The sequence below is a fragment of the Cebus imitator genome, unplaced genomic scaffold (assembly GCF_001604975.1).
Source record: "Cebus imitator isolate Cc_AM_T3 unplaced genomic scaffold, Cebus_imitator-1.0 Scaffold473, whole genome shotgun sequence".
Taxonomy (NCBI): Eukaryota; Metazoa; Chordata; class Mammalia; order Primates; family Cebidae; genus Cebus; species Cebus imitator.
This window is the reverse complement of record NW_016107788.1, coordinates 71,944-85,374: the sequence shown is the minus strand read 5'-3', so window position 1 is coordinate 85,374 and position 13,431 is coordinate 71,944. Positions and strand designations below refer to the sequence as shown.

The window sequence follows — 13,431 nt, the reverse complement described above, 5'->3', positions numbered from 1 at the left end:
AAAAAAAAAAAAAAAAAAAAAAAAAAAAAAAAAAAAAAAAAAAAAAAAAAAAAAAAAAAAAAAAAAAAAAAAAAAAAAAAAAAGAAATAGTGGGAAGGGATGTGACATTTAGTAAGAGTGATGAGCTAAGGTCCCTGAGAAAGTAACATTTGAAAGAGACTTGAAGAATAAAGACCAGGGGCAGTCATACTAAACCTGGGGAAAGGGTGTAAAATGCAAAGGCCCAGAACTAGGAAAGAGCTTTCTCTGTTCAATGAAGGCCAATGTGGGTGGATAATATGGAAGGAGGGGGCTGCAGGTGGAGGGTGAAGTAGAAAAGGTTTCCAGGAACCAGATCCTGAGAGGGTCCTGCAGAAATTAATGGAAGGCTTTTATGTAGGGCAGCCACATGATCTGATTTTCATAACTTTGGCTTCTACATGGAGAATGGATTATAGGCGAGCAAGAGGGAATATAAAGAGGCGAGATAAACAGCTGTCACAGTCCAAACAAGCGAGGATGCTGTCTTTGACCAGAGGCTTGGAGCGAAGATGAAAAATATTTTGGAAGGAAAATGGACTGTCAATTTAGACAGCAATGACTTGCTGTCAATTAGGATGTTAGGGGTGATTTGGCCTGTGAGTAGTGACATTTATGAGGATGGGGGAAGACCAGAGGGTTGGGAGATGCAGTTTTGAGGGAAAACATCAAAAGGTCTGTTTTGGACACATGACATTTGAGATGATAATTGGACATCCAAAGTGAAGATCTTGGCTGGGCATGGTGGTTCATGCCTCTAATCCCAGCACTTTGGGAGGCCGAGGCGGGTGGATCACTTGAGGTCAGGAGCTCAAGACCAGTCTGGCCAACATGGCAAAACCCTGTCTCTACGAAAAATACAAAAAAAATTAGCCGGGCATGGTAGCTCACATCTATAATCCCAGCTACTTGGGAGGCTAAGGCAGGAGAATTGCTTGAACCTAGGAGGCAGAGGTTGCTGTGAGCTGAGACCACGCCATTGCACTCCAGCCTGGGTGACAGCCAGACTCTGTCCCAGGAAACAAACAAAAAAAAAAACTGTGAAGATCTTAAGCAGGGAGCATCCTTTTCAAGAGAGAAGTCAGGGCTAAGGATAAGACATGTGGGAGTCATCTGAGTATTGAAGGCCATGAGAGTGAGCACAATCACTTTGGGAAGTGAGGATTAAATCCTGAGACACTCCAATGGAGGAGTGTTATCAGCTGAATTGTGCCCACCCTAAAAGAAAAACATATGTTGAAGTCCTAACCTCTGTTCCTGTGAATGTGACTTTATTTTGGAATAAGGTCTCTGAAGATGTAACCAAGTCAATTTGAAGTCATGAGGGTGGATCCTAATCCAATATAACTGGTGTCTTTAGAAGAAGAGGAGAGGACAGAGGCTGGGTGTGGTGGCTCATGCCTGTAATCCCGACACTTTGGGAGGCTGAGGTGGGTGGGTCACCTGAGGTCAGGAGTTTGAGACCAGCCTGGCCAATATGGTGAAACCCCATCTCTACCAATAATACAAAAATTAGCTGGGCGTGGTGGCACATGTCTGTAATCCCAGCTTCTAGGGAGGCTGAGGCAGAAGAATCGCTTGAACCCAGGAGTCGGAGGCTGCAGTAAGCTGAGATCGTGCCATTGCACTCCAGCCTCGGCAACGAGAGTAAAACTCCATCTCAAAAAAAAAAAAAAACAGGATAGAGACACACACAGGGAAAAGAAAGCTGTGAGAACCTGGAGGCAGAGGTTGAAGTGATGCAGCTGTAAGCCAAGGAATGTCAAGGACAAAACAGCTGCCACCAGGAGCTAAAAGGAGACACAGGAGGATTCTACACAGCATCTCAGAGGGAGCAGGACCCTGTCAACACCTTGATTTTAGACTTCTGACCTCCACACCTGGGAGAGAAGAAATTCCTGTTGTCTCAAGCCATGCAGTTGATGGTACTTTGTTAGGGCAGGCCCCAGGACACTACAACAGGGAGAGAGGGAGGATCTGGCACAACAGACTGAGAATGGCTAATTGGACTACCAGGAAGCCCGGGAGAAAGTGCTGACAGCCCCAACTCACTCACCGGCCTGGTAGACCCGGCTTTGCGATGGAGTCCCTGGCTGGTCCCCCAGCATGGGCAGAATCCGAAAAGTCCAGGTCCCTGGGTTCCGAGATGGAAGGGGCACCACAGCTGACCGCTCCTGAGGCCCCAGGATAAGCAGGGAGACCCAGTCCTTGTAGGTTGAAGTCCTGCCCAGATTAGGCCCATCTGGCCATGCCTGGATCTCAAAACTGCTGATCAGGGCCCCTCGTTCCACATCCCAAGTCAGCACAGCTGCATCTCGGGCTCTTTGAAGCCTCCACGAGGATATGGAGGGTCCTAGAGAGATGTGGGGGAGGCTGGATTTGTGGGTCTGGGAGGGGAGAGGGAAGGGAGGTAGGGAACTGTGGTCCTGGGTCTGGAGGAGGAGGGGCTGGGGGCCTGGACTCCTGGGTCTGAGGGAGGAGGGGCTGGGGGCCTGGACTCCTGGGTCTGAGGGAGGAGGGGCTGGGGGCCTGAACCCCTGAGTCTGAGGGAGAAGAGGCTGGGGCCTGGACTCCAGGGTCTGAGGGAGGAGGGACTGCAGGCCTGGATCCGAGGTCTGAGGGAGGAAAGGTCTGGGGCCTGAACTTCTGGGTCTGAGGGCTAGAGGGGCCTGGACTTCTGGGTTCTTGGAAATAACGTGGCTCACCAGTGAGGGTGATCTGGTCACCGCCAGCACCCAGTGCCCCACTGCACAGCACGGAGTAATTTCCCAGGTCCCAATCCAGGCTGAAGTTGCCGATGAGCAGCTTCCGCCCATTTTGACTGAGCCGCAGGCGACTCCCGCCTCCTGGAGCCAGGGGCCGCCCTTCTCGGGCCCAGGATGCCCGTGAGGGTGGGGGACAACCAGAGGCCTCCAGTGCCACCTCTGCCTCCCCTGACCGTGTCTCTGCCACCAGCGGATGCAGCAGCACCTCTCGGGGGGCCTCTGCAGGTGGGAGAAGCCGAGTCAAGAAAGTCAAGACTTTATCTTGGATTCAAAGAACAGGTCCTATGCCCTATTTTAAATCAGATGGTGGTAAGCCCTGGGCCACCTGAGAAAGAACTGCCAATTCACTCACTCATTAGCTTATTTATTCATTACCTAATTTCCTCATCAAACACTGATTGAACACATACCATAGGGGCAGGCCCTGTACTGGGAAACTAATATTCTTCTCAGCTATTGATTCTTCTTTATTATTATTATTTTATAGTAATAATAATTATAAGACCTGGTCTTGCCACACTGCCCAAGCTGGTCTTGAAATCCAAGGCTCAAGCAATCCCCCCGCCCCTGACTACCAAAGTGCTTCGATTATCGCCCCCGGCCTCGTTACTCTCTAAAACATCACTGTTTTGGCTGGGCTCTCATGCCTGTAATCCCAAAACTTCGTGTGGCCAAGGCGGGCGGATCACCTGAGGTCAGGAGTTTGAAACCAGCCTTGACCAACATGGTGAAACCCCGTCTCTACTAAAAATACAAAAATTAGCTGGGTGTCATGGCATCCACCTGTAATCCTAGCTACTCGGGAGGCTGAGGCAGGAGAATTGCTTGAACCTGGGAGGTGGAGGTTGCAGTGAGCCGAGATTGAGCAACTGCACTCCAGCCTGGGCATCAGAGCAAGACTCCGTCTCAAAACAAATAAAAACAAGCAAACAAACAAAATAATAAACAAAACCATCACTGCTTTCTCTCTCTGAACACGTGGGAAAGTGATGACCTTCTACACCCGTCCCTGCACCCCTCCACCACGAGGTATAGAAAAAACTTTGTCCCTTTTCTAGTTTGAAGAAAGTTTAGTCCTGCCTCTTCCTTGTACTAAGGAGGTACCCCATACCCTTCAGAATTTCCAAAGGACCAAAGAAAAAGTCTCTCTCCTCCTCGAGAAACAAACAGCACAAAAAAAGCCCCGCGCCCTCTCACCCGGGATGACGGTGCAGGTACGCGTGGCCACCAGGTGGCGAGCAAGGCAGGTGATGGGGACGCCGTTGAGCCGGGGGTGGGCGGGGACGGCCGCCAGCAGCACGGAGGACACCGGCCCGGCGCGGATGCCTTCAGGAAGACCCTGGAACTGCAAAGAGGCGGCAGGGACCCCGCCGGGCCACGAGCAGCGGAAGCGGAGGCTGCGGTCCCCGGGACCCCCTTCGACGGAGCACTGTGGGGCCCCGGGGGGCAGGTCTGCGAAGGGAAGGGAGAGAACGAAGATGGAGTCCCTCGCCCGTCTCTTCTCCAGCCCCGCCTCTCCGCGCGGTGACCCCACCCTTCTGCACTAGCCTCGCCCCAAAGGTGCTCACACCTCCCACCTGCGATCCCGTTCCCTTTCCCCGTTAACTTCTCCGCTAAGTAGGTAGCCCGAAGCCCCGCTGACCGCTCAGCTTTCTTAAGAAAACGGCATCTTCATAAAATGATTTTTTTTCTTCCTAAACGTAACTCAGCCTTTTCCTTTTCAGCTCCACTCCTTCCGCCAGGTTTCTTCGCCGCCTCCTGGACTGCTCTCCGAGAAGCCTCCTCTTTTCCTAGATATCTCGCCCTTCCTTGTGGACCCCGTCCCCTTTCTAAGATAATTCTGCCCGCTTTCCAAATGACCTCGCCCTTCTCCCTTGTGACTCCGCCCCTCTCCCCAGGTACCTTCTCCTTTTGCTGATCCCACTTACTGGCCCAGACAACTTAGTTCTTTCCCTTTGTAACTCCCACTCTTTGCTATTTAACTCTGCTGTCGACTTTGTCGAGAGTGCTCCTTGCCTAGGGATGTCCGCCCTCTCAGTGCTGGGCCGGCCCCTCTGTCCTGGTCATACCTGCCACTCCATTTGGTTCCTTCCCTTGTCCTCTTTCTGGCCCCGCCCCTTACACTAGGTATCTCCGCCCCTTCTCGCTGGCCCCGCCTACTAGAGTATCCTTCCTCCTTCTTGGTGACCCCGCCCCCACGCTGGCCCTGCCCCACCCGCCGGTATCCGGCTCCTCGCTGGCCCCGCCCCTTTCGTTTAGCCCCGCCCCTCCGGCCCCACCCCCACCCCCAGGGATCCGCCCCCCACTCTCCGGCCCCTGGCTCCCACCTGCCACGGTGAGGTTGAGCAGCGAGCGGCGGCGGCTGCCGGTGCGCGGGTTCGCAGCCAGGCAGGCGTAGGTGCCTGCGTGGCCCGGCCCGACCGCGGGCAGCAGGAGGCGCGGCCCAGCGGGCACCGCGGCCTCGGCCGGGTCCGCCAGGCTCCACGCTATGTCGGCGGGCGGCCGCGAGGTGGCAGCGCAGCGCAAGGTCACGTTGCTGCCCGCAGTGACAAAGAGGGCAGGTGCGGCGTCGCGGTCCGAGGAGACCGTGATGATCGGCGGGTCCGGGCCGTCTGGAGGGAGGAGGGGTCGGGACCGCGAGGGTCGGGGTCACCTGGGACTCCGCTAGGACTCCGGGAGACTCGGCCCCCAGTACCCCCTGTCCCCAACCCGAGGCACCCCCACTTACAGAAGACGCTGACGTCGGCGGCAGCCTCCCGGTGGCCGAAGGGGCTGCGGACGCGGCAAGTGTACCGGGCGTGGTCGCTGCGCACAGGGCGCGTGATGACCAGCTGGTCTCCCTCTGAGCGGATCCGGGGCGGCTCGGCTCCCTCCGGGTCCGCCGTCTCAAGGGCTCGTCCATCCTGGCTCCAGCTCAGCTCCCCACGACCCGGCCCCCACCCCAGGCAGCGCAGCCGGAGCTCGGCCGCCCCCTCTTCTGTTTCTGGGGCCTTGGGCTGAACCGATAGCTGGGGTAGGGGTTCTGCGAGAGGGAGAACGGGCTCAGGACCCTGTCCGGGAGCCCATCTTTGGTCCCCTCCTCTCTTACACCTAAGACTTCTGGCCCCAGCAGCTGCTCCCTCTAATCGCCTGGAGTCCCGAGCCCCATCCGTCTCCTCTCACAAACGCATGAGTCTGAGCCCCCAGCCCTCTCCTCTCCAGGACCAGGAGTTTGCCAGAGGGGGTCCCCAGCCTCCTCCTCCTCCCTCAGACCCAGGAGTCCATGCCCCCAGGAGTCTCGATCCCAGGTCCAACTTTGCACAAACACCCCTGCCTTGAACCCTAGCTCTTTTCCTCGCTTCCTCAAGACAGGAGTCCTCTTCTCCCATCCGGGGACCCCTTTCTCCAGGAAGGAAACGTCCTCAGAACAGCACCGTGACTTGCCCAAGGCCTAGCAGAGCAGAGCAGCCCCTGCCTCCTGCACTTTGGACCCCAGGGCCCACTTACCATACACACCCACAGTGAACTCCTGAGTCTGCCGGGAGACCCCTGCCCGGATAACCTCAGCCGTGTAGACCCCTGCATCATCCAGCTGGGCAGAGGAGAGCTCCAGAACCCCCCAGGCCTGGTCAAATCGCAGGCGGTCTCGGTGAGCAGGGTCCAGGCTGATCAGAGGTGCCCCTGGACCCAGGCCACCAGCTGCCAGCACCTTAGAGCCCCGGTGCCAGACCACCAGAGGAGCAGGGGGCCCAGGGCTGGGGACTGAGACCAGGGGAAGCCGGATGGTGGTCCCCACCAGCACAGCGAGTGGGCCCCCCATCTGCTGGGGGATGCTTGCAGCTGAGTGGGTCTCTGCAGAAAAATTGGATTCAGGGCTCTGGGCAGAGAGTTTAAGATCCATGTCATCAGGGAAGAATTTTGAATCTGGGGCCTCAACAGATACTTTGGTATTGGGGACTTGAATAGAAATGTTTGAAGGTGGGGTCTTAACAGAGAAGGGAGGCTTGGGGTCTTTGGCAGGAACTTGAGGATCCGAAATACCAGGAAATACTTCAGAACCAGGGGTTTCAGAGAAGGGGGAACCCAGGCTCAAATCTTGGCCGTCAGCAGAAACATTTGACCAGAAGGATCCAGACATGTTGTTGGAACTCAAGGCCTCAGGAAACCAGCTGGAATCAGAGATTCCGGCAGAGCCTTTTGAATCCAAGGACTGATCTGGAAATTTCCAGCTGGGAGGTTTGATGGAGGGAACTTCTGCACCCAGCCCCTGAGAAGAGCTCTTTGAGTCCGAAGAGAAGGAAGAGGAGAAGTTGGTTTGCTGAAGTCCAGAAGAGGATCCGAGGGTGAGGACCCCTATCAAGGAGGCTGCAGAGAAGAGGGGAAGGCATTGGGGGAGGCTGCTCAGGGAGACTGACTGGGAGGGGACTGAGCAGGAAACTTACCCAGAAGGAACAGTGGCAGAGCCTGCGGGGTGTCCATGGTGCTGGCCTTACTGAAAGGACACTGGAGCGAGACCCAGGACTGCACCTCTCCCTCCCGGGTGAGACGAGTCCAACAGGACTGGTAGCTTAGCTTCCTGGGAGGGGAAGGGAGCCAGACCCAGAGGGAGGTGCCAGGATCCCCAACCCCGATGTGGTGGCTGAGGTGCCCACCCCACCCCACTCTTCATTAGCTGGTCCTACCTGCAGGGAGGCTCAGCCTGATCCCTGCACTCCCCACCCCTAAGTGGAAAATGAAGTAAAGATTCCCAGCTAAAAATGTGGTAGCAAATTTGTGGGACAAAGCCAGGAAGACTTCCTGGAGGAGGGTGAGGCGACCTTTCTCAGAGCCCCACCTCTGAGGGCCACAGCCAGAGAGCAGGCTTCCTCATCCCCAGCCTCCTGGCCCCTTCCACTCTGTCTTGCCTTCAGCCTCAGATACCCACATCTAATCCTGCTCCTCCTCTGCTCCAAACCCTCCCATGGCTCTCTGTTGCCCTCAGAACCAAGCCTCCAGGTGCTACCTCCTGCCAGGGCCTCTATCCTGAGACCAGAGCTGCATTTCTGCGTCCCCGAGGCCCTCACATGGCCTGTGTCCTGCTAAACTCAGAATCTTTCCTCTAACCCAAACTTCCTTCTACCTCCAGAATGGCTTCACCATCTTCGAAAATGCTGGGAAACATTCCCATCTCCTCCCTCCCCCTCCCCACTGTCAAACTGAGTCCCACCCCTCCTACCTCCTAAACCTCTCTGTCCTTTCTCCTCCTCTCAGTTCTCACTGCCCAGGCCCTGTCCTCTCTCCCTGCCCCGTTGCCCTCCTCTGCCCAGTCTCTTCCAGTCCCTGCCAGGGTCCTTCACCCGGAGCTGAACCTGTCCTCCCCTGCTCACAGCTCTCCCCTGGCTCCTCAGCACCCTCTGGAGACATCCAAGCTCCAAAGCAAACCCACCCAGTCACCCACCCCAGCACTTAAACATCCTGACGTTCTTATCCTGCCTCCCATCTCACCTCCCAGTCCTCTACCTGGAATGCTCTCTCCCACTCTCCACCTCCCTCCAGCCTGGCTAAACCACAACTTGTCCTTCAGGTCTCACCTTATTAAGAACCATGGTAATTACCACTTCGTTTGAGCCAGGAATTACGCTACATGTTTCGTATGCATCATCGGGCTCAACCCTTCTAAATACCCTATGAGCTGAGTGTCATTATCCTCACTTTACGTGCCAGGTGACTTAGGCTCAGAGAGGTCAAGGGACCTGCAGGGGGTTTCACAGCCAGAGGGAGAAGCTGGACTTGGGACAAGGATATTCAGACCATTGACTCCTGATAGCTTTTCCTGCCATCCCATGCTGAGCTTAGGGTCTCTGCTCAGCTCCCAGTCCTCTGAACTGGGGTAATAATACCAGTAATAACATATATATTTCTTGAGATGGAGTCTTGCTCTGTTGCCCAGACTGGAGTGCAGTGGCACAATTTCAGCTCACTGCAGCCTTCATCTCCTGGGTTCAAGTGATTCTCCTGCCTCAGTCTCTGGAACAGCTGGGATAACAGGCATGCACCAACACACCCGGATAATTTTGGTATTTTTAGTAGAGATGGGGTTTCACCATGTTGGCCAGGCTGATCTTAAATTCCTGACCTCAGGTGATCTGCTCCCCTAAGCCTCCCAAAGTGCTGGGATTATGGGTATGAGCTGGGATTATGGTTCTGGGTGTGCTGGGATTACAGGTATGAGCCACCATGCCAGACCTAATACTGGTAATAATATATGTTTATCACTTTTTGGATAGCAGGTGTGATTCTGGGTGTGCTACATAAATTAACCTTTCAAAACTCCATGGAGTAGATTATGTAGCTTAAAGAGGGCTGCAAATTTGGGCCTCCTCCCATTAAGATGCGGGGTCTATGTCCCCAGTCCTTGGATCTGAGTAGGCTCTGTGACTGCTAGAAAAAGAGCCTAGCATGGAAGGGACCCGGTGCCAGGATCTGCATCTAGGCCGGCACATGCCGCTTTCTGTATCATAGGACACTCCCTCATGGAACCCAGCGCCCACACTGTGAGGAAACTCAAGCAGGACCGTGGAGGGGAATCATGGCCCCCTGGTCAGCAGCCCCAGCCAGCTTGCTGGCCATGTGGGTGAGCCCTATTGGAGTCAATCCCCTGACCCCATTTGAGCCACCCGAACTGATCCTGCATGGAGGAGAGACAAGCTGTCCCTGCTGAGCCCTACCCAGATTCCAGACTTAACAGCACAATAAACAAGTGTTATATTAAGCCACCAAGTTTTGGGCTGGTTACGCCAGAACGGACAACCAGAATGTAGGTATCACTAATTCTATCTGATAGAGGAAGAAACTGAGGCTCAGGGAGTAGTTGCCCACCCAACCCTCCTAGAGCCAGGAATGGGTCAAGTGGGATTTGATCCAGGGCCCTGGGACCCAGAACCCATGCCCTTAACACCTACATGATGCCGTTACTATTTTGATCTGCAGATAAGGCAAAGGAAGCTTGAAGACAGGAAGGAATCACCCAAGACCTAGCTGGCAAAGCTGAGAGTGAGGACATGAAATCAATATATCTGACTCTGTCAGAAGGCCAGAGGAATGGAACACGATTTTTAAAATAAAAAATTAGGCCAGGCGCAGTGCCTCACGCCTGTAATCCCAGCACTTTGGGAGGCTGAGGTGGGTAGATCACTTGAGGTTAGGAGTTCAAGACAAGCCTGGGCAACACAGTGAAACCCCATCTCTACTAAAAATACAAAAATTGGCCGGGCACAGTGGTGTGTGCATTGGCAACACAGCAAGACTGTGTCTCAAAAAATAATAATTAAAAAAAAATTAATCTGGCCGGGCGCGGTGGCTCACGCCTGTAATCCCAGCACTTTGGGAGGCTAAGGTGGGTGGATCACCTGAGGTTAGGAGTTTGAGACCAGCCTGACCAATATGGTGAAACCCCATCTTGGGAAAAAAAAAAAAAAATTAATCTGGCCCTAGACCCGGGCTGTTCATTGCCACACCAGGTTTTGATTGTCTGTGGCTCGTCTGTGTCTCAGACCAGAACCAAAGCTTCTGGCCTCATTCTCTCTTGTGTCCCTGCTGAGACTGGGGATACAAGAGAGAATGAGTGTCCTGCAAACATTGTGAATAAAAGCCCTTCTTCTCACTCACCTCAGATATTTGTGTTCCAACACTCAACTTGGATGTCATCTCCCTGGGAAATCTCTGCTCCCACAAGCCAGGCCAGGTCTCCCAGCTGGGTTCCCAAGGGCCCAGTGTGCCTCCACGCCTAGCATACTTCACCCGAATTACAGCTGCCTTTGTCTTCATTGTCCCCCGCATCAACTCCTCACGGGCAGGGATTGGATCCACAGGGCCTGGCACACAGAAGACTCAAGTAAATGTTGAATGAACCAAATAATGTGTCTCTAGGAAATGAGTAAACAGAGACAGATGTGGACAGTCAGTTTTATTGCCATCTCTGGGAAGGGCTCAAATCCGCCCGATCTCCCTCAGCTTGGCCACCAGGTCCTCAGTGGTCTCCACTTTGACGCCGGCTGTGCGCTGTGGCGGGTCCTCCACGCTTATCACAGAGAGTTTGGAGGTCAGGTCCACGCCCAGGTCCCCAGGCTTGATCACCTCGATCTTCTTCTTCTTGGCTTTCTGCACATGGGAAGCCACTGTTCACAGGGATTCGGAAGCCCTGCCACCCTCCTGCCACTTCCTTCCCATGGGTGCCATGCCTGCAGACCAGTCCCATGGGCTGAACCCTCTGGACACACCCACTGGCCAGGACACACGAAACTTCTCACAGGGCCACACCTGGTGTGGATAACTCATGCTGGCTGGGAGGCCCAACTACTGCAGCAGTCTTCCTTTAGGTAACCAACTCAGGAAGCCCTTCACTGGCTGCAGCAGACTGGCAAACCCATCCTTTTGGTAGTAATGACTCAGTGGACTTTTGGTTGAAATGACATGCTGAAGGCTCCCAATAGGCTGAGATGATGCAGTGAACCCTCCCTATAGGCTGAGATGATGCAGTGAACCCTCCCTATAGGCTGAGATGATGCAGTCAACACTCCCTATAGGCTGAGATGATGCAGTGAACCCTCCCTATAGGCTGAGATGATGCAGTCAACACTCCCTATAGGCTGAGATGATGCAGTGAACCCTCCCTATAGGCTGAGATGATGCAGTGAACCCTCTCTACTGTAGGACACGTTGGAGCCAGATGTAAGGCTGAGTGCCCCACAGGGTCGTGGGGTGAGCCTTATGCTGTGCTGAGGCACAGGATCCAAGAAATAAAGAGACAGGACACAGAAGTACAAAGAAAACGCAGCTGGGCTCGGGGGGCGCCGCACCACCTTATAAGCAGAGTCAGGCGAGGCCCCGAATGTCCAGAAGCATGAGTATTTATTGTGTATAGGTTAGGGGGCAGGGCAGTGAGTGAAATCATCTTTAAGGATAGTGATAGGGTCGTGAGCAATAAAACATGGGGTCCATCCCCATTAGGTCACGTAGGCCAGGAGGTGGACAGTGCACAGCAAGGGACCCATTCCCACGAAGGCAAGGGCCGTGTGCAGTAAAGGGTTCACCCCCGTTAGGTCACCGAGGCTTGAAGGTGGGCCGTGCACAGTGAAGAGGATGCAGTGTGCAATACTTCTATCTATGGGAAACTACTAAGAAAATTTATAGGAGGATGCTTTAAGTCACATAGCAGTGACAGAGCTGTCAAGGTTACCGCCACCTTCTGGCAGCTTCCAATGGGTTCTATGGGAAGATGCTTTTCAAGCAGCACAGTAGCAAGAGCTGATAAAGTTCACAGTCACCAAGGTGGATTGCCATTCTGAGGGCAGCCTTCCACAAGAACTGGAGCAAGGTCCTACAACTCCTTTATCAGGAGGAGTGGCTCTCGCCCCAAGCCTGCCATACAGCGGGTATATTTACGATACTGAACGCTGCTGCCTGGGCCATGGATTCTTGTCCTGGTATAACTGTTTTTCCCTTAAATCATGCTCTGCACTGTGTCCGCTCTAGGCATTCCTCCGATTATAAGCTGCTTATTCCTTAATTCATGCTCTGCACTGTGTCTGCTCCAGACAATCCTCCGATTATAAACTGCTTATTCCTTAATTCATGCTCTGTACTGTGTCCACTCTAGGCATTCCTCCGATTATGAACTAAGATATAATTATAGGTATATATGTAGGGAAATATTCTTTAGGCACTCATACTATCAACTATTATATGATTATATATAGAGGATTATATAAAGGGATTCTTCAAGCCCTATTTCTATAAACTAATATATGATTATGTAAAGGATTATATAAAAGGAAATAGCTGAGTAGTAGCACTGTAAAGTGAGATATTCCTCAAGCCCTAACTGTGTCAGGGTTCTGCTTAGCTCTCATTCCTCGGTGCCTATATGGGGGGTTACCCACACCTACAGGCTGAGATGATGCAGTGAACCATCCTTATAGGCTGAGATGATGCAGTGAACTCTCCCTACAGGCTGAGATGATGCAGTGAACCCTCCCTCCAGGCTGAGATGATGCAGTGAACCCTCCCTCCAGGCTGAGATGATGCAGTGAACCCTCCCTCCAGGCTGAGATGATACAGTGAACCCTCCCTCCAGGCTGAGATGATGCAGTGAACCCTCCCTCCAGGCTGAGATGATGCAGTGAACTCTCCCTATAGGCTGAGATGATGCAGTCAACACTCCCTACAGGCTGAGATGATGCAGTGAACCCTCCCTACAGGCTGAGATGATGCACTGAACTCTCCCTATAGGCTGAGATGATGCACTGAACCTTCCCTCTAGGCTGAGATGATGCAGTGAACTCTCCCTCTAGGCTGAGATGATGCACTGAACCTTCTGTATAGGCTGAGATAATGTAGTAAACTCTCCCTACAGGCTGAGATGATGCAGTGAACCCTCCCTGTATGCTGAGATGATGCAGTCAACACTCCCTACAGGCTGAGATGATGCAGTGAACACTCCCTATAGGCTGAGATGATGCAGTAAGCTCTCCCTACAGGCTGAGATGATGCAGTGAACCCTCCCTCCAGGCTGAGATGATGCAGTGAACCCTCCCTCTAAGCTGAGATGATGCAGTGAACTCTCCCTACAGGCTGAGATGATGCAGTGAACACTCCCTACAGGCTGAGATGATGCAGTCAACACTCCCTA

General features: G+C 53.6%; 2 protein-coding genes across 2 annotated transcripts in view; both read right to left on the bottom strand.

The window, feature by feature from the left end:
* VSIG10L (V-set and immunoglobulin domain containing 10 like) overlaps positions 1–7,351 on the bottom strand; it is an 11,398-nt gene extending 4,047 nt beyond the window's left edge. The window contains exons 1-7 of the mRNA XM_037732805.1: positions 7,205–7,351; positions 6,270–7,127; positions 5,512–5,805; positions 5,111–5,395; positions 3,981–4,235; positions 2,724–3,002; positions 2,075–2,371 (exon numbers count right to left, since the gene is read on the bottom strand). Of these exons, the coding sequence (XP_037588733.1) occupies positions 2,075–2,371; positions 2,724–3,002; positions 3,981–4,235; positions 5,111–5,395; positions 5,512–5,805; positions 6,270–7,127; positions 7,205–7,241 (2,305 nt within the window). The 5' untranslated portion in view covers positions 7,242–7,351. The remainder of the gene's footprint in view (positions 1–2,074; positions 2,372–2,723; positions 3,003–3,980; positions 4,236–5,110; positions 5,396–5,511; positions 5,806–6,269; positions 7,128–7,204) is intronic.
* Positions 7,352–10,690: 3,339 nt separating this feature from the next.
* The window catches only part of ETFB (electron transfer flavoprotein subunit beta), a 14,262-nt gene continuing 11,521 nt past the window's right edge, over positions 10,691–13,431 (bottom strand). The window contains exon 6 of the mRNA XM_017512454.2: positions 10,691–10,901. Coding sequence (XP_017367943.1) covers positions 10,731–10,901 — 171 coding nt within the window. The 3' untranslated portion in view covers positions 10,691–10,730. The remainder of the gene's footprint in view (positions 10,902–13,431) is intronic.